General features: G+C 36.6%; 4 protein-coding genes and 1 pseudogene across 14 annotated transcripts; 1 reads left to right on the top strand and 4 right to left on the bottom strand.

Moving 5' to 3' along the window:
- Positions 1-1,905: 1,905 nt before the first annotated feature.
- On the bottom strand, positions 1,906-2,850 carry LOC137721114 (uncharacterized; annotated as a pseudogene).
- A 1,433-nt stretch (positions 2,851-4,283) lies between these two features.
- Positions 4,284-7,632, bottom strand: LOC137719587 (uncharacterized). Its single transcript, XM_068458626.2, has 3 exons — positions 7,264-7,632; positions 5,350-5,426; positions 4,284-4,709 (listed from the first exon to the last, which is right to left on the bottom strand). Exons 1-3 carry the CDS (start codon positions 7,472-7,474, stop codon positions 4,623-4,625), a joined length of 375 nt encoding a protein of 124 aa, XP_068314727.2. The 5' UTR covers positions 7,475-7,632; the 3' UTR covers positions 4,284-4,622.
- Positions 7,633-10,560: 2,928 nt separating this feature from the next.
- LOC137720474 (protein phosphatase inhibitor 2) lies at positions 10,561-13,602 on the bottom strand. Of its 4 annotated transcripts, none has more exons than XM_088692099.1 (6): positions 13,515-13,546; positions 13,361-13,428; positions 13,000-13,068; positions 12,685-12,809; positions 12,310-12,489; positions 10,561-11,829 (listed from the first exon to the last, which is right to left on the bottom strand). In XM_088692099.1, exons 3-6 carry the CDS (start codon positions 13,002-13,004, stop codon positions 11,570-11,572), a joined length of 570 nt encoding a protein of 189 aa, XP_088548225.1. In that variant the 5' UTR covers positions 13,005-13,068; positions 13,361-13,428; positions 13,515-13,546; the 3' UTR covers positions 10,561-11,569. The 4 variants fall into 4 exon arrangements, with proteins under 4 accessions (XP_088548225.1, XP_088548238.1, XP_068315647.2 ...); XM_088692112.1 differs by having other exon boundaries at positions 12,685-12,803; XM_068459546.2 differs by lacking the exon at positions 13,361-13,428 and having other exon boundaries at positions 12,685-12,803; positions 13,515-13,602.
- Positions 13,603-14,297: 695 nt separating this feature from the next.
- On the top strand, positions 14,298-17,333 carry LOC137720930 (uncharacterized). 4 transcript variants are annotated; one of them, XM_088692089.1, is made up of 8 exons: positions 14,333-14,420; positions 14,775-14,899; positions 15,142-15,339; positions 15,496-15,636; positions 15,912-16,020; positions 16,166-16,227; positions 16,672-16,775; positions 16,966-17,221. In XM_088692089.1, the coding sequence occupies exons 3-8, from the start codon at positions 15,247-15,249 to the stop codon at positions 17,063-17,065; spliced, it is 609 nt and encodes a 202-aa protein (XP_088548215.1). In that variant the 5' UTR covers positions 14,333-14,420; positions 14,775-14,899; positions 15,142-15,246; the 3' UTR covers positions 17,066-17,221. The 4 variants fall into 4 exon arrangements, with proteins under 4 accessions (XP_068316151.1, XP_088548215.1, XP_088548217.1 ...); XM_088692091.1 differs by having other exon boundaries at positions 14,404-14,420; positions 14,804-14,899; XM_068460050.2 differs by lacking the exon at positions 14,775-14,899 and having other exon boundaries at positions 14,298-14,420; positions 16,966-17,333.
- Positions 17,334-19,223: 1,890 nt separating this feature from the next.
- LOC137720709 (uncharacterized) lies at positions 19,224-23,220 on the bottom strand. Of its 5 annotated transcripts, none has more exons than XM_068459812.2 (7): positions 22,966-23,220; positions 22,199-22,330; positions 22,001-22,096; positions 21,680-21,820; positions 21,428-21,539; positions 20,821-21,195; positions 19,224-20,576 (listed from the first exon to the last, which is right to left on the bottom strand). In XM_068459812.2, the coding sequence occupies exons 1-7, from the start codon at positions 23,047-23,049 to the stop codon at positions 19,429-19,431; spliced, it is 2,088 nt and encodes a 695-aa protein (XP_068315913.2). In that variant the 5' UTR covers positions 23,050-23,220; the 3' UTR covers positions 19,224-19,428. The 5 variants fall into 5 exon arrangements, with proteins under 5 accessions (XP_068315913.2, XP_088548208.1, XP_068315912.2 ...); XM_088692082.1 differs by having other exon boundaries at positions 22,001-22,103; positions 22,966-23,198; XM_068459811.2 differs by having other exon boundaries at positions 21,428-21,545; positions 22,966-23,194.
- Between the last annotated feature and the right edge of the window lie 85 nt (positions 23,221-23,305).

The raw sequence follows: 23,305 nt of genomic DNA, 5'->3' as shown, positions 1-23,305 counted from the left end.
CAAATTAGTCTTTTGACCTGAGGCATCACAGTTGTCTTGTGGTTAGGTCCTTAATCTTTGATTATGTCAAAGTCACTCCATCAGGAGGGTGTCCATGGCATCGTTGGGGTTAAGCCACTTAGCCATGGAGGCAAGTGAATGCGCAACAAGGGATCTCTAACCTTCAAACTGTTTGAGGGAGAATACTCTATGATATGATTAAGAATCTTTGGCCAAAGTATGAATGAGATTTAGGAATGTGTTCCAAATCACATTCAAGGTAATCATATAAGCACAAGACTCACATTGGATAGTAGACATGAATAAACTATCAAACCAAACAATGTGGTCAAGAGTATTGTATTAGAGAAAGACCGTATTGCATTTGTAATCCTAAAACTGAATAGGTTCTCCACCTCTTCTGATTAGCTTGGGTAACCATGACATGCTGCTAGGCGTCAACCATGGTTTGTGGAAGCCCTAAAAGTGTATTATCACTAACGGGAGAATTGAAAGTAAGTTTCAATTCACAATCGATTAGAAATAGTTTTAATCGCCCACTGCCTCGCTAAAAGGAACCTAATGGATCGTTCACCGAGTAAGGTAGAGTTTGAAGAAACAACGGAGATGAGTAAGAATAATTAAATGGTTTAATTATTTATCTAAGGCTAGGATTAATTAATATGTTAATTAATCAAACGAATAAGTTCGTTAAAGACCTCGGGTTAGTTTTGGGCCGCAAGGCCCAATGGGATTTGAATGTCAAGCCCATTAACTCAAGTTGTATGACAACTTGAATAAACAAAGGGCTTGAAAGCCCAATAAACCCTATAGGCTTGCCATGTTAGAAGAATAGGGCTTTTGGTCCATTAGGTCACTTATTTGAAGGGACTATATAAAGGACTTTATAGCCTAAAATTTAAAAAATGGTAATTTTTGGGGAAAGGATGAGAACACAAGCTCTCCTTTCTCTCTAAAATTTAGGCCACCTTGGAGGGATCATCTAGCAATCAAACTCCTCCAAGGTCACTCATTTCTTCTTCATTATGCCTTGGTGATGAATCATTAGAGGTTCTCAATTTTGGGAACTTGGAGAAACCTTTTCATCCATCCAAATCCATGGATCTAAGATGCAAGGAATGAAGGCCCTCTCTTTGGGTGATTAGCCTTTGCTTATGCAAAGAGGAATCTACAAAGGTATTGATTTCTCAACTCACTTTGTTTTGAGTTGAGTCTTGGTTCACCTATCTACTAGGCTTTGAATTTCATGGGTAAATGTTTTGTTTTTAAGTGCATACAAGCATGATTCCGCCTTTAATTGTTAATTGCATGCTATTGATGTTGCTTAAATGAACATGTTTTTCACAAATCTTCCTTCAATAGCCTCTCCGGGTTCGGAAGAAATGAATAATCGTGACCTGCTACTAGTTGTCAATTTTCAAGAAATGAAATTAAATCGTCGACTCATATCATGATACGAGGATTGTAAACATAGTCTAGAATATTTTGATAAACAAGATTAACAAAATCTAGTCGTTTGGGACAGCAGAAAGAAGGTACTACACATTCTTAATTTTGCCTGCAGATGGCCAAACTGGTGTGCAAAAATTGCAATCTTTGACGCAAATATTTACCATGCGAGACGCAGGTTAGGCTAGTTGATCATAACAATATTTCCGTCACAATATAGTATGTCCTGGGAGGAAATCTACCCTATTATGTGCAGATTTTAGTTTGTAATATGGTTTTTTATAACACGTAGTAAACGAGTGTGAATCAATGTAACAACAAACTAAACAGAGGAGGTCAAGGTATATACCAGATAATGCGTTTGATCCTCTCTTCCCCCTTCCCTCCGGGAGGCAGAATTACACAGATGAAGTAATCAAAATTCCGTTACAAAGCGCAACAACGCTCTCACTCAAATTTCGTGAAAAGTCCATATCAAGGATTAGTCTTGAAGGTTGAATCAACAGATCAAATTCGTCAAGACATATGCACAATTGGCGGTCCAAGAAACTGCAGAACTACGAGGCATAAGTAGTGATTGTGCAAAAACACCTTAGCCCTACTGAAATCCAAGTCGGGAACCCTGCTAGCATGCAGACTTTGATACCAAGATAACAATGCCTCATTCAGATACATTTGTATGTTCGGGCGTAAAGCAACAATCTGCAGTAAACTCGAAGCCAGCGAGCACCAAATCCTGAACTAACCAAAATCCGAAGGTGAAAATCCGACATTTCGAATCAACATATCTGCACTTCCAGCCTCGCCATCGATGTTCTTGTTCACAAGCATTCCAGCCAAGGGATTAATCCACAACAAAACTGTGAACGCAATCATCATATAGTTCACATACAGAACAACTCTGCCAAACGAATCACATGACAGCATTACCAAATCAGACCTAATCTGGTCCGTCCCAAGCCAAAAACACCTCGCACTCTTCACCGCCGGTATCAACAAAAAACCCGAAAAGCATCCCATCAAAACAGCAATAAACATTTTCCCAAACCCATCAAGAGACTCCAAATGGAAATCAATAAACTTGGGACTAAACGTGTAGCAAATCACATTTCCTAAAGCCAATCCCGCAGCTCCTAAAAGCACACTCAATTGCTTCTCGGACGGCCTCGAAGCGGATTTCTCATAAGCAACTTTACCATGCAAAATCAACAGCTTAGAAACACCGGCAAATCCCAGCTGAACCGGAACAAAAACCCCATTAACTAAAAACCCAGAATTTTTATCGTCCGATTCGTTATTCAAGTACAACAACTGAAGCAAAAGACATGAAATTGCAACGAAGGAGAAAGTGAAGGCATTGGAATACTCATTGAAATACAGGCGGGTTTGGAGGTGAGAGTTGGAGTATTAGATTCTTGTAGGTGATCAAGAATTGGAGCACTGTTTACTTGGTTTGGGTTTTGCAGGACCAGAGGGTCCAGTCCAGTTGGGACAAATGCTTGGGAGTTGGTGGAAATTTTGCATTGTGATGGGAATACGGTGGCACATCACGTGTTTTTATGTAAATAGTGATAAATTTTATTTTTAAGTTATTAACTTTTTAACACATAAATCCCATCATTTTAATAATGACACGTAGTGTACCACATCGTATGCCGAATGGTACATCACGTGTTTTTATGTAAATAGTGATAAATTTTATTTTTTAAGTTATTAATTTTTTAACACAGAAATCCCACAATTTTAATAGTGACACGTGGTGTATCACCTCGTGTGCCGGATGGTACATCACGTGTTTTTATGTAAGTATTGATAAATTTTATTTTTTAAGTTATTAACTTTTTAACACATAAATCCTACCATTTTAATAATGACAGGTGGTGTACCACTTCGTGTGCCGGTCACATTGAAAAATCTCCCAGAAAGAGAGAGAGAGAGAGAGAGAGAGAGAATGTGGAGGTTTGAGATCTTAAGATCGATTGGCTTCTAAACTTCTTCTGAGGTTGTTGAAGTCAAATCGAATCCCCTGCATGCTTGTTCTTGTTGCTCAATGTTGTTGTCAAGGTCATACTTTGCCTTAGAATAGCCCACATTCTAGCTTGAGTTAGCCTAAAGGTGGATAAATTCTTCGGTATGATAGATAGAACAAGTCACTCGTCTGACTACAGATACAAACATAACCTTTTACATTTGAGTATAACCCACGTAACATCGTTCAGGACCATACTGTAAGATAATCAACTCGTTGCATGGGTAGTAGAACAAATGATGTGGTTCATTGGGCGGACCTCAGAATTTATTCTACAAGTGAGGTTACATGGCGTGTCATAATTTGCACATTGGTGTAGAAGTCGTGAATAAACAGTACAAGTGACTAAAGTTTGGTAAGACCAAATGCAATGACTAAATTCATACATAACTCTTCACGAATTAAGAAATTTCATTTCAATGAATTATGAAAACAAAGCAACGGAAATTTATTTTACAAATTAATTAATATTCATAAACATCTTACACAAATAGGGTTTGAATTATGTAATCTCCCCATTGTATATTGATTAATCCACACAACACACATCTGATGATAAAAATCTCTGTCCAAGTCAAATTCACCCAACTATATCCTAAAATATAAGATTTGTCCCGGAATTAAAGATCAAGATTTGAGAATCGAGAATCGAGATCCTCTTCGAATTTAGAAGTCGGAATCAGAAGACTTAGAAATCCGTTTCTGTTCAAGGGAGAGATCCGAACTTCTGATTTACGTGAGATGGACCAGTGGGTTGGTTTAATGGTCTCTATACAATTTAAGACGCAGATATCTGAAGAGGATCTCAATTCAAGATTTGGTACTGTTCTTGATCGATTTCTTATTGTCCTTTTTCTCTTGTTTCGTTGAAAGGTTCCCTAACCCATCACCAAATTAATGCAACCTTTTGTCTCAAAAAAGTTAAGGAAAAATTTGAAATAGGTCTAATTTTTAATGACTTTTGACTTTTGAAATAGATCCAATTTTTAGTTACTTTGAACCCATTTCAAAAAACCCAAAAATCAATTACACCATCGCTATCGTTTCCCCCAAATAAAAGAAAACCCTAGAAATAATTAATAATGATAAGATTAACATTAGCAAGAACTAATCATATACATGGATGGATGGGTGATCTGTGTTCTTAGTTGATAGGTGCAGACAGTGCCAGCTCAGGTCCATTGTGGTGCTCTTTATCATCAACCGTTCTGATCTTAATTTGTGGGACCACCTGCGGCGGGGACACGCAATTAATTAAGAAAAGATCAACCCACATACTTAATCAAATGGTATTTATCAGTTAGAATAATATTTTGCTACGTAAGAGTTTCTAATTACTTTATAAAGATAGCATATACAAAAAATCAATTAAAATTAAAGTCTTTTAGTTATTGAATAATATAAAAATAGAGAACGGAACTGGTAAAAACATTACGAACCGTCTATGTATTTGTTACAATAAATTGACTAAACGACCTTAACTTTAATTCATTTTTTCAGAGATGATCTTTACAAAGGAATTCACAATATGAACAATTTTGACTACAAACACAAAGCTCTGTGATTCTAACACAGTTTTGTGTAGGAGATCCTACTCATCATTGAGTAAGCATTCTATCATTTTTTTTTTTTAGTACATCAATATTTTTACACTAAGGGGAGGGGGAGTTTATTTAAGCCACATAATAGACAACCTAATTTGATATCGAATTCGTCATCTACGAGATTCGAACCTAAAACCTCTCACTTTCAATTAAAGAGCAATATCACCAGATCATAGTATTTACTGACGGCATTCTATCAGTTAAACGTTTGTTAAAATGTATGTAAAACTGTAAATAGCATTACTAATTTCAGTGTTAATTGCCAACCTGATCTTCTGATGCAATGGACGGCTGAGATGATAACGTCCTCGATCTTTTATGACCTCTACCGCCCATTCTGCCACCTAGACCAAATATCATTAACGGAATAAGTACTTTTTATTACCACTAAGAAAACAACTAAACGAAAATTAGCAGAATAAATCACATAACTTCTAACTTGCACCGCATCTCAAAATATCACAAGGTATATTCGATCTGCATTTTTTTTTGTAACATAAGGGGTGGCCGTGGATCACCCAAAAAACAGCTCAAATAGTTATTACAGAAAATTCGAGTCCTAGAAACTCTACCACATCTTATATGACTGAGTTCTAATCTAATCAATAGTTCTCAATATAATGACACTCAAAATCCATATTCGACTTGCATTTACGGTTTTTGTTTTTTAAACATTTTACGTTTACTGTTTTGTTTAGGTGCTGTTTATATATAAAGCCATATATATTAAACGCATATAAATTCAATTTCTATAATATTGAATTAAGGATCATTTTGGTTACGATTCCTAATCAACCTAATTGTTAGACTGAAACCTTGTTTGTTTAAATATTTTGATTGAGGTCCTTAGCCTCATTTAAGATATTGAATTCATGAATTTATGCATTTAATGTTCCATAAATTATGAAATTTAAACAAATTCAAATTATAATTTTGAATATAATAAATGCTTAAAAATAAATTTTAGAGTAATATTGTTCTTCACAAAAATTATAGCAAAAATAATGCACCCACATAATTATTAACATATTTTTAAAATTAACTATTGATATATTTTACAAGATAAAATAAATACATATAGCATGGGTACATTTAGCAAAATTAAAAATGGGTACAAATAAATTAAAAATGTGAATACAAATACAAATAAAAGTTTAAAAAATATGTGCACAAAAAGGAATTAATGTATGATTACAAAATAAAACTAAAAATAAAATTGGTACAAATTAAAAAAAAAACAAGGTTGCAAATTAAAAATGGGTACAAAATACAAAATAAAAATATATGATAAAAAATGAGTGCTACTTAACCCACCACAGTGTCTTATTTTCTCACCCAGATGATAATCTCACCCACCATAGAAAATTAAAAAACGTAAAATGTTATTTCCCCACCCACCATTATTTCCAGAATAACCATAATATATATTTTTTAAATAACTCAAATATATCTTTAAATAATATTATAAATAAAGAAAAAAAAAATAGAAAAAAAAATGAAAGAAAATGCAAGACCTAAGCCTAGACATTCATCATCTCCTTCACACCTAACGCCGTCCTGCAGAGACCCCAGATCTCCAAACCACTCTTCCTTTTTTTTTGTCAAAACGACAGATCTCACACCCAATTCTCTTTTTTCTCTTCTCCATTGAAGTTTCTCGCTTTCATCTAGCACACGCCTATTCCTTCCTCCAACCTTTTCGTCGATTCTAATCTAAATCTTTCCCAACCTCTTTCCACCAAAGATATCACACCCCACCCACCATTATTTATTTATTATTTTAAATTATTTTTTGTTTTTTTCAAAATTTTAATACTGAATTAAATAGGAATTTAATAGTCTTCTTTTAAAATGATAAATATGTTATTAACATTTTCATTAAATGGTGGGTGAGGAAATAAGACATTGGGGTGAGTATCACCACTCTAAAAAATTTAGCCATGAATATAAATATAACAAATATAATGTTTCTAACACTAAATGAATATATTTAGAAATAAAAAATATTTTATTATTGAAATAATTAATGGTATTTATTTAAATCTAAGGATTTGATAAAAATTGAAAATAAGTAAAATTTTAGTCAATAGAGTAAGAAAAATAGGGAAAATAAGTAAAATTTTAGTCAATAGAGTAAGAAAAATAGGGATGAGAACCTAATTTTTTCCTTGAATTAATTACCTTGTGAAGAGTTATGGTTTTTGGAAATTCTGCTGTTGGTTTTGAGATCTAGGGTTGAGTCGGAAGTGTCCGGAAAGTACCGGTCGAGACGAGGAGGACGACGGTGATCCTTCTTGTTTTCAAACATGGCACGCACGAAGGATTCCTCCATGCTGTTCAAAAACTTGACGTGCTTCTCGTTCGTCCACGACCTACTGTTCAACAACTCCATTCTTACTAGTTCCGATCTTAATTCCGCCACCAGCCACGGAGGTTTGGAGAGGAAGTAGCTGGGTTATAGCCACTGGCCGCGCTGTTGGATGATGGAAAATTTTGAAGGCGTAGGTTGGTATGTCTTAGTTTTGAAGCTTCGATGGGTCTCTGTGTGTGTGTGTGTGTATGATATTATATATAGAGCATATGTTTTGATTGATATGTAATATTATTTCTTTTCGAAAGGAAAAATACCGGTTGTGTTTCAGACACACTGAAAATTTCTTTGAGAGTTTGGAGGAGTATAGAAAGTAAACCTACTCGCTCTCCTCAAGCGACATGTGTTTGGCTCATCAAAATATCACTATTCAAATATCCCGACTCTCTCCAAAGATATTAATCGTAACAAATTTAGATTTTGTGTGTGTAGGATTTATTATTCTTTGGAAAGATATTTGGAATACTAATTAGTGGACTGCAATTCAATTAATTCATTAAAAAATTAATCGACTAAATGATATTTTTATAAGTGAAAATTCTACACGATATTCATTAAAATATTGGAGCAATGCTTTGAAACGCGATATCTTAAAAAAAAACAAATAATGAGTTTGAGAAGGAAGACTAAAACGGACAGAATTCATACAAATAACTTTAAAGATTAATGGTTCATTTTTAAATAATTGAAACCACTTATAAAAATAGGATTTTTTAACTTTAATCCTTAAGAAGATTGAAATTTAAAAAAAATTTGTGTTAGATTACATATTGATTATAATCCCTTGATGTATCCTTAATTCAAAATAATTAATGTGCACTTTATTTAATGTCTCCCATTAAATATTTAAATTTATTAACATACAAATTTTAATTTGTTTTTTGACCAAAAAAGAGTTTTTTAATTTATTAATTTTGTTTAACATTCTTCAAACTTGAAAGGCTCAATTAATGTACCTAAATGTATGTACCAAAATGTATTATATTGAACTAATGTATTTAAATTTTAGTACCAAAATATATGCATCGAAATGTATTATATTAAATTAATGTACCTCAATGTGTGTACCAAAATGTATGTACCGAAATGTATTATATTAAATTAATATACCTAAATGTGTGTACCAAAATATACGCACCGAAATGTTAGTATCAAAATGTATTATATTGAATTAAGGTACCTAAATGTTAGTATTGAAATATATGTACTGAAATGTATGTACCTAAATGAAGAAGACAAAGTACATCAAAATATATTATATAGCAAAAATTAGTTTATCTAAATGTTTACAACAAAATATATTACGATAAATTAAATGAAAATAAATGAGGTTATTAATGTACCAAGGGACTAAAAATTAAATTTTGATCTTATTTATGGTTTTAATCTAAAAATCATCTTTATCAAAGATTAAAATGAAGTTTTCTAAATAATTTTTTTGAAATCCATCTTTATTAAAAATACAAGTTAAGTTTGAAAAATATTTTTTTCTAAAACCGCACCCAATCATGTAAAAACACTTTTCAAACGAAGTACATATCGTGAAACGGTTAATTAGTGGACTAATTTGTTTTCTTATTTTCGTTTATAAAAAAAAAGATATTAATATCTTTAGACTTTGGAGGATTTAACGAGTGGTCCACGTTAGCCTAGCGTGCACAACTCGATTATCAAAAAATCAAATTTCCAAAAAAAAATGGAGATGGAAAACAATGGGTCGAAGGGGCTAGTAACGCGAGCACGAAGCTTTTCTGCAGTCGAGGAGGTAGAGAGAGGAGAGCACGTGGCTGAAAATATCTACAAATAGCTTTTATGAGAACTTTAACGAAAAGTTCATGGTACTGTTTATTTAACGAAAAATTATATTTTTACATTAAAAAATTAATCATAATAATATTCACTTTACCTTTTATTTTGTCCTTATCGTTAAAACTCAAAACTTTTAAGTTCTTTTCATTAGTTTTCTCAACTTTTATTGGTAAGGGAAAATATCTAACACAACTTTATACGTTTTATATTTTTGGTCAAATGAACTTTATATGACCAACTCAACTTATATGCTCCGACAGATATTTTGGGATGACTAAAGACGGTAGGATTAGGAAAGAGTTAAATTACGAAAATATCTCCACATGTCCCTATTAAGATATGACATATTTTTGCGCACCACGATAATGTTAACTTTTTTTCATGTGTTTGCTATAAATCTAATTATCTACCACGTGTCATTTTATTTAATTCTAGTTAACATTTTTCAAAATTGAAAAAGAAACATTTAATGTGAAAGTTAATCAGAGTTAAGTAAAAGGATACATGTGGTTGATGATTAGGTATATGGTGAATATACATCATAATTATAATGGTGAGCAAAAATGCATCCTTTAAGATATTAACATGCTTACTATACTCCAGTTGGGTCTCATGTGGGCCTTGTTGATGTACAATCTAAGCAGAGCGATAATTTCAGACATGACAATTTTGGAACTAATCATTCAATAAGCATAGGACGATTAACAATTAGATATTGATTGCCATGATTAGAACCCGACTAACACTGACCCAACCCCTAGCAACGGGTTGTGAAAATTGAAAGAGAAAAAAAAAGAAAGGAAAATTAATAAAAAGGGCTTTAAAACTTTGAGTTTTAACGATAATGATAAAATAAAGGGTAAACTGAATAGTACCAGGATTGACATTTTAGTATAAAAATGAGATTTTTCGTTAAAGTGAACAGTACCGAGAAGTTTTCGTTAAAGTTCCCAAAAAAGAACTCAATTGACATTGTTCTTATGAATTATATGACTTTTGTATTAGAGAATTGTCTTTTTTATATTTTTGCATGTTGATTAACACGACCACGGCCCACTGCCGCCCCTAGTTCCGAATCTTCCGACCCCTTATCATTCAATATTTTGTTATATAAAGTGGTATAAAACTAAAATACAGGTGATGAAGGTCAAATATTCGTTCCCATCATTAGATATATATTCTACAGAAAATAATAAACGCACATCATCTTTTTCTTCCCACTCACCTTTGTTTAGTTATGTCTTTTATTTGTGTTGTCCATTCAATCCGACGATTATAAATAAAACGGAATGTTGTGGTTGGAGCTAGAACGATAGAAAAAGTTTATTATCATTTTTTATTACATTCTGTTGGGCCTCTAAGGCCCATAATTTCAACAGAAGAGAAAAAGAGAGCCCGTGATGGGCCCACATTCATCGGGTAATCGCGGTCACTCGAGGTTGGTGTGGCGAGCTCGTACGGCTTCAGGGCTCTGACCCAAAACCTCACCCAACTTATACACCACCATCTCAAACAACACAAACAAAGCCCCCTCATACACGCTCCCCATCGGAAGCAACGGCCGAGAATTCATCACATCCCCATCACCACCCGCATCATTCGCCATGGTCTGCGCTGGCACATAGCCCACCACACTAGCGTGCCTCACGCACGATCCGGTCTCCGGCTGGGCCGTCAGCAGGAGGACTCGACCACCGTTCGATCGAGCAACGGAGCAAAGTGCATCCACAGTGAAAAACCCACCTGGGCCGGCTGAGGCAATGAGTAGATCGGCAGCTGTGATTGGGGGAGTGGTCATGTCGAACACCATGTGGGCTGAGAGGCCTAAGTGGGCAAGGCGCATGCACAGGGCCTTCACCATTAGGCCCTCTCGGCCCACCCCATAGAGGAAGACACGGCCGTTTCGAGCTGCTGTGGAAGAGAGCTCAGTGACCAAAAGGTCGAGGACCGGCGGGTAGGGGTGGGTTGGAACGGCGAAGATAGAGGCTAAGTGGCTGCAAATTTGGGAGGCAAGCTCTGAAGCCATCGCTCTGAGTCTCAAGGATAAGAGAGTAGTGATCAGTGTGACCTAAATATGTGAGTGAGGTGTTGCCACTAAGTGACACGTCAGCATTTAAACAAAAATATCTGCCGGTCTCGGACATTTTTATGAAAAGGAAATGAAGTCGAACTATTTACAAACAAAAAACTTAATAAAAAGATACAAATTGCAGTCAGATGAGCATATTCTTATCAAGAAGGAACCAAAAACTGTAATCCAAATGTCAGTAAAATGATCAAAGGAAGTCTTAGCTTTGGCTTGATCTTCTAAGCGCCATTCGCCGGAGGTCCGGAAGAGTTTTTGGTTGATGATGTACCATCTTTGTCGATATCTATTTCTTTGACACCGGCAGTTAATGAAGAGGAACCAGATTTCTTCTCCTTCTCCTTATCTGTGTCAAGGTTCTCGTCCTCGTCCTCCTCTTCATCATCGAGCAAAGAAGCTTTTCGCCTGAGTTCTTTTACTTTCTGGAATTCATCATAATGGGCTCTTCTGTGCTCCCTAAAACTCTTGCTTTTCTCAGAATCTGGCAAAGTCCGACAGCAAGAAGGCAGAATAGGCAGCCACAAGTCAGTACAGGATTGTTGGCAGATGAATAGTATAAATGCAACTGAGCGGTAGAGGAATTTGAAAAATATGCTCGATTTTATGAACTGGGCACAAGGGAAATGAGAACTAGACGAGGATTAAGCAATATCGGAAACATAAGTTCCGCCCATTAACAGATTATAATGAGGGCAAGTTGAGAAGCAATAATAACCTCTAAATATGTTCATTGGGATCTTATATCATGTGTCTTACACGAAGTAAATTAATATCATCTGATGCAACTTCAATCATATCCATGTATTGATCCACTTGCATTAGTATTCTAAGCAGCGGATGACTAAAATATAAAACTAATCAGTCGACTGTATTGAAATATAGTGAAAAGTCGTAAGTTGTAACAAATGCCGATCGAAAGGGTTAACTTAAGGGGAAAAAAGAAAAGGAGATGAGTGAAGACCTTCATCATCTTGTTCCATAGCATCAGCCTCATCCTCGGATGATGTCCAGCCAGTAGACCGTTGGGTGCTCTTTCCACTTGATGATGCCACATCACTCAAAGCAGTTCGTATTGCTTCTGCATGATCTGCATCACCAACACAATCATCGAAGGTACCCCCCCGCATAGGAGACAGAGATCCTGCCAAGATTGCAGTGCCATCAGAAATGATAAGTTTCGACATACAAGAAAACGTTTTCTTTTTTTCAGGAAACAAGTATTGAAAACCTATAATGAAATGAAGCATTACCATTTGAAAAGGTATAATCATCAAAACTTAGAAGACAAATAAAAACACGGGATTCAGGCATATACAGTTGACATAAACCAACATACCATACTCATCATCGGTCATCATGGGGTGGTATGGCGTCTTCGGCTCAGTAATTTTCTGCCTTACAGGTTTATTTGCTTCAATTTCTCCAATATTAGCCTCGTCCCATCTAACTCGGCCTCTGCCACTCAATAAACAACATCTAAAATCAGTATACCTATAAACTTCAACCATCTAATAACAAACAGAAAGTAAGCAGAATTTTACAAAAACCGAAACCATTTCCTAAAGCATGACTTAATGCAACATTTCTAAGAATCTAACATAAACCAAACCCGAAAAGTATAACGAAAACAGCAGGAGACAGATTGAATTACTGCATTTTGCTAAGCAGCTGATTCCGCAAAAGCACCCCAACAAGCAACTGATCAACTGAATCCAATTCTCTGAAACAAAATCGCAAAATTAGCTGTTAAATTCTCAAAATTAAGCATAACAAATCACAGCCGCATTATAGGTCATCGCATTCTAGGTCATCAAAACTGCATTAACGATATTGAATTATATACACACAAAAACCTAAAAACTTAAAAAAACAGAAAATTCAATTCAATTTCTCACAAATTAATCCACGTCTAGTAAAAAACGCACAATAAGAACAATATACAATCCAGCCACAGATCAATAGCGCATTAAAACCCTAATCAGCCTAATCTTTCAAAAACAAAGAAAATGAACCTTCGGAAACATGTCAATTAGCAGCAGTTGGTTAAAGGATCGGAAAAAATCCCTTTTCCTTCATTTTCCTGCGTTTTCCGGGAAAATTTAAGCGCAAAAATCAAATTAAAAGTAGGAAAAAGAAGAGAGCAGGAAATTAAATAAATTTTGATACCTTCGTACTTTGGAGAAATTGAGCGTTCGTTCGAAGCGCTGAATCGAATTTTTGTTTGCTGGTTTTATGATTTTCCAGGTTTACTAAATTACCCTAACGAATAGCATTTAATATCGATCGAAGCCATCCAAGGGCTTTCCAGAGTGTGCAGATCTCGGACCGTTAAATACAAATTACAACCGCTATGATCTAACCACGTCAGCCAAGGATTTTTGGAATTTGATTGAATTATGATTTGAATTTCTGAGAGAGAATTTTTACGCGTTTAGCTAAATCACATAATGAAAAATCTTGATTAGTTAAATTAAGTATTAAACTCGTCATTTGTAAAAATGGTTTCAAGAATGTAACTAAACATAAAGCAAATAACATTTGTGAGTTATAATTGACGCAATAACAACTTTAAAAAAAAAAAAAAAATTGACGCAATAAAAAAACAATAATAGGTTTTTTGTTTTTGATTTTTAAGAAAACAACAACAACAAAAACAGTATGGTGAGGAGTGATGTCTTTGCATTAATTCAAACTTCATCGATTTCCTGATGTAACATCTAATATAATAAATCAATCTATCTTTTATAAAAAAAAAATAAAGAAGTTTTTAACGAAATACTCTTAGTACTGTTTATTTTAAAGAAAATTCAAATTTTTACTTTAAAAAATGACTCATGGTATCATTTACTTACAACATTTTTTTTTACCATTGTCATTAAAACTCAAAAATTTTAAACATTTTTTCATTAGTTTTCTTAAAAAAAAAAAAAAAAAAACGTAAAAGGTAATTACAAATCTGGGAAATAAAAATATAAGAGAGAGACAGAGAGTTTGGAGCTTAAGAAGAAGAAGCTGTTATTTGGGGGCCCGATTGCGGACATAGAAGAGAAGCAGCAGCTCTTCCCTCAGACTGTAAGAATTCGAGATTTTGGTTTCATAGGTGAAATTTGTTGGTTGATCTGGATTATTTTATTAAACCCGGTTCTGTCTCTGAATTTTACGGCTGAACGGAATTGGGTCGTGTTAATTTTCATTTTTTTTTTTTAATTTTTTGGGTCAAACAGGTTTCTGGATTGGCGTATTTCGTGAGGTTAATTGGAGATCTCTTTTTTGTTTTTGTTATAATTTTATCCCGTTTTAATGTGTTGTTGATGTTCTTCATCTAAATAAGATGTCAATATTTTGCGAATTGGATTTGGTTGTTGTTCTGCATCTGGGAAAGGTTTTGATTTCTGTAACTTGTGTTGATTCCGGCAATGTGATAAGTGGAATTAGAATTGTATATTTGTGACAAGATTGGAGGGCGAGCTTGGCGCAACAGAAAGGTTGCTCTTTTGTGACCGAAAGGTCACGGGTTTGAGTCGTGGAAACAGCTTCTTTGCAAAGCAAGGGTAAGGCTGCCTACGATAGACGTTCCTTGCAAGGTGGGAGCCTTGTTGGCTTGGGGTCGCCTTTTTATATTTGTAAAAAGATTGGCCATTTTTATTGAGTGCGTGCAATGTGAGAAGTGGAATTAGAATTGATGAGGACAGTGAGAAAGTTAAGCTGCAAAATGTATTGAGTGCGTGCGAATTCCATTCAGATTTCGGAATGTATATTTGTAACAAGATTGGCCATTTTTATTCTGTTTCAGGCGGTATTTTCGTAGGGTTGAGGAAGATAAAGTTGTTATCGGTTCCAGAGGAGGAACTTGAAACTTGGTTGGGATAGTATAGTAAACAATTTACACTAGGCAGAGATGTTTTCGTTGTTTTACGGACTATGGAAATATATGTTCAGTAAGACGGAGTTTCATGTGCTCATTCTTGGAATCGACAAGGCTGGGAAGACGGTAATACACCTTCCTGTAATCTTTTAGTTATTGTGCTTTTCGTTGCCATTTTGAGATGCTTTTATCTTTGGTCACGTTAGTGGATTTTATTGTTCAAGTTTTTAACGATTTTTCAGAAACATCAGATGTAATTTTTAATCTGGTTTTACTTTGTAGACTTTGCTCGAGAAGTTGAAGTCAATGTACTCAAACTTGGAGGGTCTCCCTCCTGATCGAATTGTTCCAACTGTGGGACTAAATATTGGTCGTATTGAAGCATCAAATACCAAACTTGTGTTCTGGGACCTTGGGGGTCAGGTATGTGAAATATATCCTTGCCATTTATCTTATTTCATCTTTCATATTCTTTCGTTTAACATAGATTTTCACTCCTTTATTCTAAACCATAAACTGCTAGCATCAAAATTCAGATGTACTTTTCCTTGGAAAACATTACTAGTTTAGCAGTAGTAGATTGTTACCATGTACCAGGATCGATATAGTCTTCAAATGTTGCGAATCAGTCGCTTTCTCTAGTATAAATTTTCATTTTTGAGATGGGCAGTCACAAGGGTTGTTTGTTTTGCTGTCAGCCTGGTCTTCGCTCAATCTGGGAGAAATATTATGAAGAAGCACATGCTGTGGTCTATGTAATTGATGCCACTTGTCCATCACGTTTTGAAGATTCAAAATCTGCATTAGGTAGGTGGTGTTCAATTGCTGAATCTTGTGAACATATTCTGCGGCGTTTGTAATTATCGTATCCTATGATAGTATAGCTATTGAAGTTGAGGAATAACAAAATTACATGATGCACTGCCCTGATATTACTACTTTTGAAAACCAGAAAAAGTTCTTCGGCATGAGGATTTGCAAGGAGCTCCTCTATTGATTTTGGCCAACAAGCAGGTGAGAGGCTAAATTGTTCTCTGCACAAAATCACAAGCAACCTAGTGATGAATCTTTCAGAAATTTTTGGCTTGCATGTCTTATTAAAACAGAAGTTTCATAAATTTCGCATTTTCTTCAGAATGTATACGCAGAAATCCATGTGCATAAGTCCTTATTGGGTGACATCTATGTAGACGGGTTGTAATTTGTTGTGCATCCTCGTCCCCAATATATGGAACTGTTTTCTTTTTATATTTGATGTAACCAAGTGTTATTTCCTCCGCCATCTATCTTTTTATATTGTATATGGTTTTTATTTTAAATCTTGTAAAGTGAAATCTAGTTATGGCATCCGTAATGTTGATTTAAGCTGCTTTTTAATTAAGATAATAATAAAATGAAAAATATGCTCAGTAAATCTCTCCTTTTTGTCACTTCATTGAAATGTCTTCGCAATTGCAGGATGTTGCTGATTCTGTATCAGCTGAGGAACTTGCTCGATATCTGGATCTTAAAAAGTTGGATGAAAGGGTTTTTATGTTTGAAGCCGTTTCAGCATACGATGGGTAAGTGGATCTTTTCTAGACTCCATTGCTTCACCAAATAGGCAGATAGTTTATTCTTTATTTGCTCCGAACATGGAAAGGGTAATTTGTCACTTGATGAACCACATTTCACATTGAAAAATAATTCTCAGCACTGAGATGCCGTAAAATACAAAATGCAATAGCTAAGCACTTTGACATTTGATTGCAGGATGGGGATTAAAGAAAGCGTGGAGTGGTTGGTGGAGGTGATGGAGAGAAGCAAGAGAACCGAAACACTGAGAGCCCGAGCAGGCCCGGCTTCTGCCTAGAATGGCATGTATGAATCGACATGCAGTTTTCTTGCCTTGCTCTGCTTCTGTACCAATTGTGTAAGTAAATCAGGCTTTTTGAATTCTAATTAAATTACTACACGATTCAAAGTAAAAAAAAAAAAAAAAAAAATCAAGATTTCACTTGTTTTCTTCCTCCTAGTGTGCTGCTAATTACTGTTCTGTGGATCTTGTTTTTGAAATATCGTTTCCTGCTGTATGGATCATTGAGCAAATTACGCTGTTACGAATCAAGTTGCAGAGTGAATTTTGTGTCGATATCACCGTTACAACTTTCTCCCATAAACGATAAGAAACAGAACCGGTACACACAAAGCACGGCAAAATCTAACGATGCGAATCATGAGAAAGCTTATTGTTCGAAATTCTAATACATTTGTTTCGACTCCTTCACTTTCTGGTAAGGTTGAAACTGCTTCAGTTTTCCAGGACACTTGGTGTAAAAGGAGCTTGTGCGCTTTTCTTCACTGCTGGTTGGGGTTCTCTGCAAACCAGAAGAAAAAAAATGGGTCAATGTCATAATTCCATAATAGAGTAAATTTTAGGAATGGTCTCTCAACTTTAATTCAATTGGAGCAATGATCCCTTAACTAAATATATCTATTATCATTGGTCCCTCAACTCATCAGAATGTGCAGCTATAATCTCTCAACTAAAAGTTCATTACCATTGGTTTATGAACTCATCAGAACGTGCAGTTATGGTCTCTCAACTAAAAGTTCATTACTATTGGTTCCTTAACTCTAATCCAATTGGAGAAATAGTGTTTCAATTTAAACTCAATTGGAGAACTATTGGTCCCTGAACTCTAATCTAACTAAAGAAATGGTCCTTCAATTCTAACTCAATTGAAGAAATGGTTCAATTTTAACCATATTGTAGCAATGGTCTTTCTAACATAACTCATTTGGACAAAATTTTGACAAAGTTGACGAAAAGAACCATAGCTACACATTTTAATGAGTTGAGGGACTCAATTGTAGCAATGATCCTTCCAAGGTAACTCATTTTAACAAAATTCTGACGAAGTTGACGAAAATGACCATAACTACATATTTTGATGAGTTGAGGGACAATGGTAATGAATTTTTAATTGAGAAACTATTGCTCAAATTTAATTAAAGTTGAGGGACCATTACCACAATTTACCCTTTCATTAAATTCCCACCCAAAATCCAAAATTCCAAAAGTAATAGGGTAAAAAGAAGAAAAGAATGCGTATTGGAAATAAGGGCCAAAGGTCTCGTCTTGAACAAAGTACGGTGGCGGATGATTCCAGTGACTTCCAATCCCACCACTGCGACATGAGCACCGTCATAGAAACCATCTTTGGGGCGCTTCGTTTTCTTTAAGACCAAGAGCGGCTTCTTGAAGGGCAGTTTCGTCCCTGTCAGTTCGTGGTAGCCGATAGTAAAAGTGTAGGTTTCCGGCGACGAAGGGCGGCAGAGAAGGCCGATGTGGAGGTTGTGGAGGCCATCTTCAAATTGGGGCTGAACTTCCACCACCCCCTTGCAATTCCAGCACCGCCATTCCCGGCAGTCCTCTTCGCTATGATACTAAGTCGGGAAACAAGAACAGAGAAAGAAAACCGAAAAAAAAAAAAAAAAAAAACTGATACGGATTTAGACCCGACCGCACACGGGTTTGGACCAGCCACGAACTGACTTTGACCGGTTGGATCGAATAGTACAGGGTCAAAACAACCACTTAGCCAGACCGGGTCTTGCCGAACCGATCGGATCGACTAGGGTCATCGTTCTTATTCAATTAGGTTAATTAGGTTTATTGACCTCTAAGAAACAATATTAGCTTAATTAGGTTTCCCTGGGATCATTGCTGCTGCTATTACCTCGGGCGGCGACGATTATTCATCAGATCGAATGGGCATGCCTTCCTCTCCCATTTCGTTTTGGTTCTATAAGCTGTAGGAAGTTGGAGACGAGGTTCTCTTCGTGGGCGCAAATCAGTCAATATATTTTTAATGGCATATTAATCTCTGCCAGTTTAGCTGCAAACGGCGATTCCGGCCGTGAAAATTTGCAAATAAAACTTGAGTTCTCCCTGACGGTCTTTGCCTCAGGTTTATCAATGGAGTCTATACAGGTTTCCATCTTAATCATAATTAGTGAACAAACACTTTACCAATGCAACGAAAAAATTGCTTGAATACTTCGTACTAAGGTTACAGACACTAGGGTTACACATACAGAGATGCAAACAGGAGAAAACTTCACCGAGGCGGTCTCTTCCTAAAAGATCAGCACGAGAGAAGTACAAAAGGTTAGGGGTGGCGTGGAAGGGGGTTGGTACGAAGTGTTCTAGGAGCTGTACAAGGGTTGAAGTCAGTGTCTCTGCCTCCCCTTTTGGTTTACATCTGATCCACCGGAACCGTGTAAACTTCCACTCCTGGTGTGTCGAGGTTCAGAAAGCGCTTGTTTCTTATGCACAGGGACCTCCGCATGACAGAACTGCTCGCACAAATCATCCGTTTGGCAGAAGTTATCTAGACCAACATTTTTCAAGGTCAAGTCGCTAGTTCCTTGAGTTTTTGATGAGCTTAGTTGCTGCTGAAAGTACTCCTCAATATGCGGATCGTAGTCTAATGGGATTGCACCCGTGAGAGTTTTTATAGCAAATTCAATGCATGGATCGGGCCATGAACCCCCAAAAGGCAACTCAGTAGGGGATCCTGACTTCTGTCCAGCATCATCATCCTTTCCAACTTTCCCCCATTGTTCTGGAATCAAAAGGTTGCCGCCTTCCAGCTTCCCACTGCTCTTATTGTCTATGTCCCCATGATGATCTTTTGGTGTAGTTAGTCCTCCTGAAGAATGGTCACCATCGCTCCTGGCATTGTCAAAACCTATTCCAGTGAGAGTCTCTATTGCAAATGCAATGCAAGGATCTGTGAAGAAATCACCGAGAGGTAAATCTGGTTGAAGTCCTGCCTTCTCTTCAGCCTTATAATCGGTTTCAAGTTTTCCTGCATGCTCTTCTGGGCTGCTTCGGCTCCCCAATGGGAAAACAGAAGCACTCCTTTGCTTAGCGTCGCCATTAATTGCTTGTTCCACATTTTGAATATGCTTTTCTGGCTCAACCTCATGATAATCAGGCTGCTGGAATGCACAACTAGGCAAATTACCAGGGGAAGAACCTTCAGTTGTATGGCGTACTCCCTCCCCTGACTGTTTAACAGCAAATCGACGTGCTGAAGTACTTGGTTTCACTTCTGGAACTGGACCAGCTTCAACTCCAGCCAGTCTCATTGAAGCACGGCGAGGAACGATAAGCTCCACCTTGTTCTTTGATTTGCAAAGGTCGAGATGGGTCTTTTTCCCTTCATGTTTTATCAGACCAGTTTCCAGGCATTGCTTATCTGGCAGGCCTCCACCTGCAGGAACTGAAATACATTCATTTTTTGTGGAATCACAGTCCTGTTCTTTTTGCTCTGAACCTTTGGATTCTGGAGGATTTAAGCTGCCCACCTCACCTGCAGCATGTCGTGAGTTCATATCAGATAAAAGCTTATTAACTTAGTGTTGCAGAATAAAAGGTTGGCCTTGGAAATCAGTCGAATTTCCTAAATCATGACAACAAAAAGGAAAATAACTAAGTCAATTTTCAGAGTCTCAACTCCCACTCCCACATAAAAGAAAAGAGGAAAGAATAAGGAATATATCCATGAAAGGACAATACCAAGGGATTGTAAACAAGACGTGAAATTTGAACATTACTCTGATCAGAACTGTGTTCAGGAAGGGACGGGCCTTCGGTTGTATGGCGCGCTCCCTCCCCTGACTGTTCAGTTGCAGCTCGACGGGCTCGAGTACTTGTTTTCAGTTCTGGAACTGGACCAACTTCAACTCCAGCTAGTCGCTTTGAAGCACGGCGAGGCAAGATAAGCTCTTTCTTGTTCTTTGACTTGCAGAGGCCAGAACGGTTTCTTTCATGTTTTATCATCCCACTTTCCAGGCATTGGTTATCTGGCGGGTCTCCACCAGCAGGAGCTGAAATACATTCACTTTTTGTGGAATCACCGTCTTGTTCATTTTGCTCCGAACCTTTGGCTTCTGAAGGATTTAAGCTGCCTAATTCAGTGCCCACCTCACCTGCAGCATGTCACAGGTTCATGTCAGTTAAAAGATAACTTAGTGTTGCAGAATAAGGGTTGGCCTAGGAAATCACTCAAACTTTTCTAAATCATCAGGACAAAAAAAAGAAAAGAAAATAACTTTCTGGCAATTTTCAGTCTCAAATCCCACGAAAGATGAAAGAACAAGGAATATATCTACGAAGGATGCTACCAAGAGATTGTAAATAAGATGTGAATTTGAACATTACTCTGATCAGAAGTATGTTCAGGAAGGGGCGGCCCTTCTCCGTTACATGAACAATTAAGTATCTCTCCATCCTTTGTTGTCTCGTTGAAGTTCAAACTTGGGTTGTCTAATTTCTGTTTCTTGGTTACAGCAGCAATCCAAATAAGGAAAGACATCGATGAAAATCTATAAGTATAATTTTTACTAACAATCAAAATTAATGGCAGGTGCAGTAACGTTTAAAATCCAGACAATCCATTTTGTAGTAACTTACAGAGGATTTTTCATCTTCCAATTCCTTATCACTGCTGCCACTCGGCTCGACATTTAACCTTCCTGGCTCCTCATTTTCAAGATAGCGATGCACATCCCTGAGAGAGCGGAATACTTTTTCACTTACAGGAGCAATATAATGCTGCACAGAGACAGAATATCATTCAACAGAGGAGTGAACTTTAGGGATGACCCGTGATAAAGAGAATGAGTGGAATGAGCTTGAAACTGAAAGACCGTGGAAACTCTTAACGAGGCCATACTGCGCACGCACGCACACTCACTCACAGAGAGAGAGAGAGAGAGAGAGAGAGTTCATTACCGTATCTCTCCTAATCTTACGAGCCTTTTTCGTCATCCGGATTTCTTTGATCCATCCTGGAGGCAGTCCTTCTGCTACAGTCTTCTCAACTACAACCTAAATGCTTGAATAATTGAAGTTTCCATATCTAAATGAGTAAAATCTGATAATGTTAAACATCTAAATGTAGATAATAAGTAGAAGTTTGAGTCAACGGACATCATCTGAAGGTCGCTTGAGAGTCTCCTCAATTTTCTGTTTGTCTTCATGACTGGTATTGGAGGTGCTAAGATAGCGAGATACCTCTGCCCTGGAACTAAATCTATGTCCACTTGAGGATTCGTAATAATACTGCAACAAACACAAAATATAAACACCTCTACTAAATCATCTATCGCAAAACATCGTCCATATCTCTCTCCCCAAGAGTTAAAAACAGTGTCAAACTTTGCTCAAACCGATTGAAACGAAAATAGCTTTCAAGTTGCAAGTGTAGTTCCCTATAAATAAGGATGTCGAATTAAGGAACTTGAAACTTTCGAAATTCGACAGTACAAAGCTCAGAGAAGCATAGTATGTTCCACATATAACACATTCAAAAACAGCAAGCAAAGGTGTCAGATTTAATCCTAAAATCGAGCAGACCTAGGAAATGTCTGGTTCTATGTTCACATCGAAAATGCACACCTCAACATTACAACTAAATCTCCAAACTTTTGCGGATGTGCTCGAATCCCCTTCTCCACAGTTTAGATTAGTTTAAAGTAGAATATCGCTCGTATCAAAAATCCAAACTTCCAATCCTCCTCCACTCTTTTACAAGCACAAAAATTGGTTCTTTACCAACTTACAGAATTAAAATTAAGCTTAAACTTAACTAACTACCAAAATTACTTAAGGATCTTGCAGTTCTACTAGTTTTCCTAATCAGGGTTTGAGAAGTAAATAAATAAATTAAAAGATAGAAAGGAGTGTAATTTTCAGACCTTGTCTCTTCTGCCATTTTTTCTAACTTTGACCTCCACCGTCCATCCAGCTGCGAGCCATTCCTCGGAGTTCTGGTCCGCCATCGCCGGAGACTGATTTTCCGGGCAACCACCGCCGGAGTATGAGCTGTACTCTCTCCCTCTCTCTCTCTCTCTCTCTCTCTCTCTCTCTCTCTGTGAGTGAAAAGCTTGGAAGGTCTTCAGACCCACGTGTTTCCGAAACTGTACTGCGCGAGGCGCAGAAGTTAGAACATGGCAGTTAAAAAGCTGCTTGACGAAGTTGTACTTAAAGGACGGTGCTGCCCTCTGTCTTTTACTAAAAGACACTTTTGACTCAAGT

This window comes from Pyrus communis, chromosome 1 (genome assembly GCF_041283825.1).
Source record: "Pyrus communis isolate YQ-2024b chromosome 1, ASM4128382v1, whole genome shotgun sequence".
In the NCBI taxonomy this organism is placed as follows: Eukaryota; Viridiplantae; Streptophyta; class Magnoliopsida; order Rosales; family Rosaceae; genus Pyrus; species Pyrus communis.
Note: the sequence above shows the minus strand (reverse complement) of the source record. Positions and strands in the feature narration are given on the sequence as shown.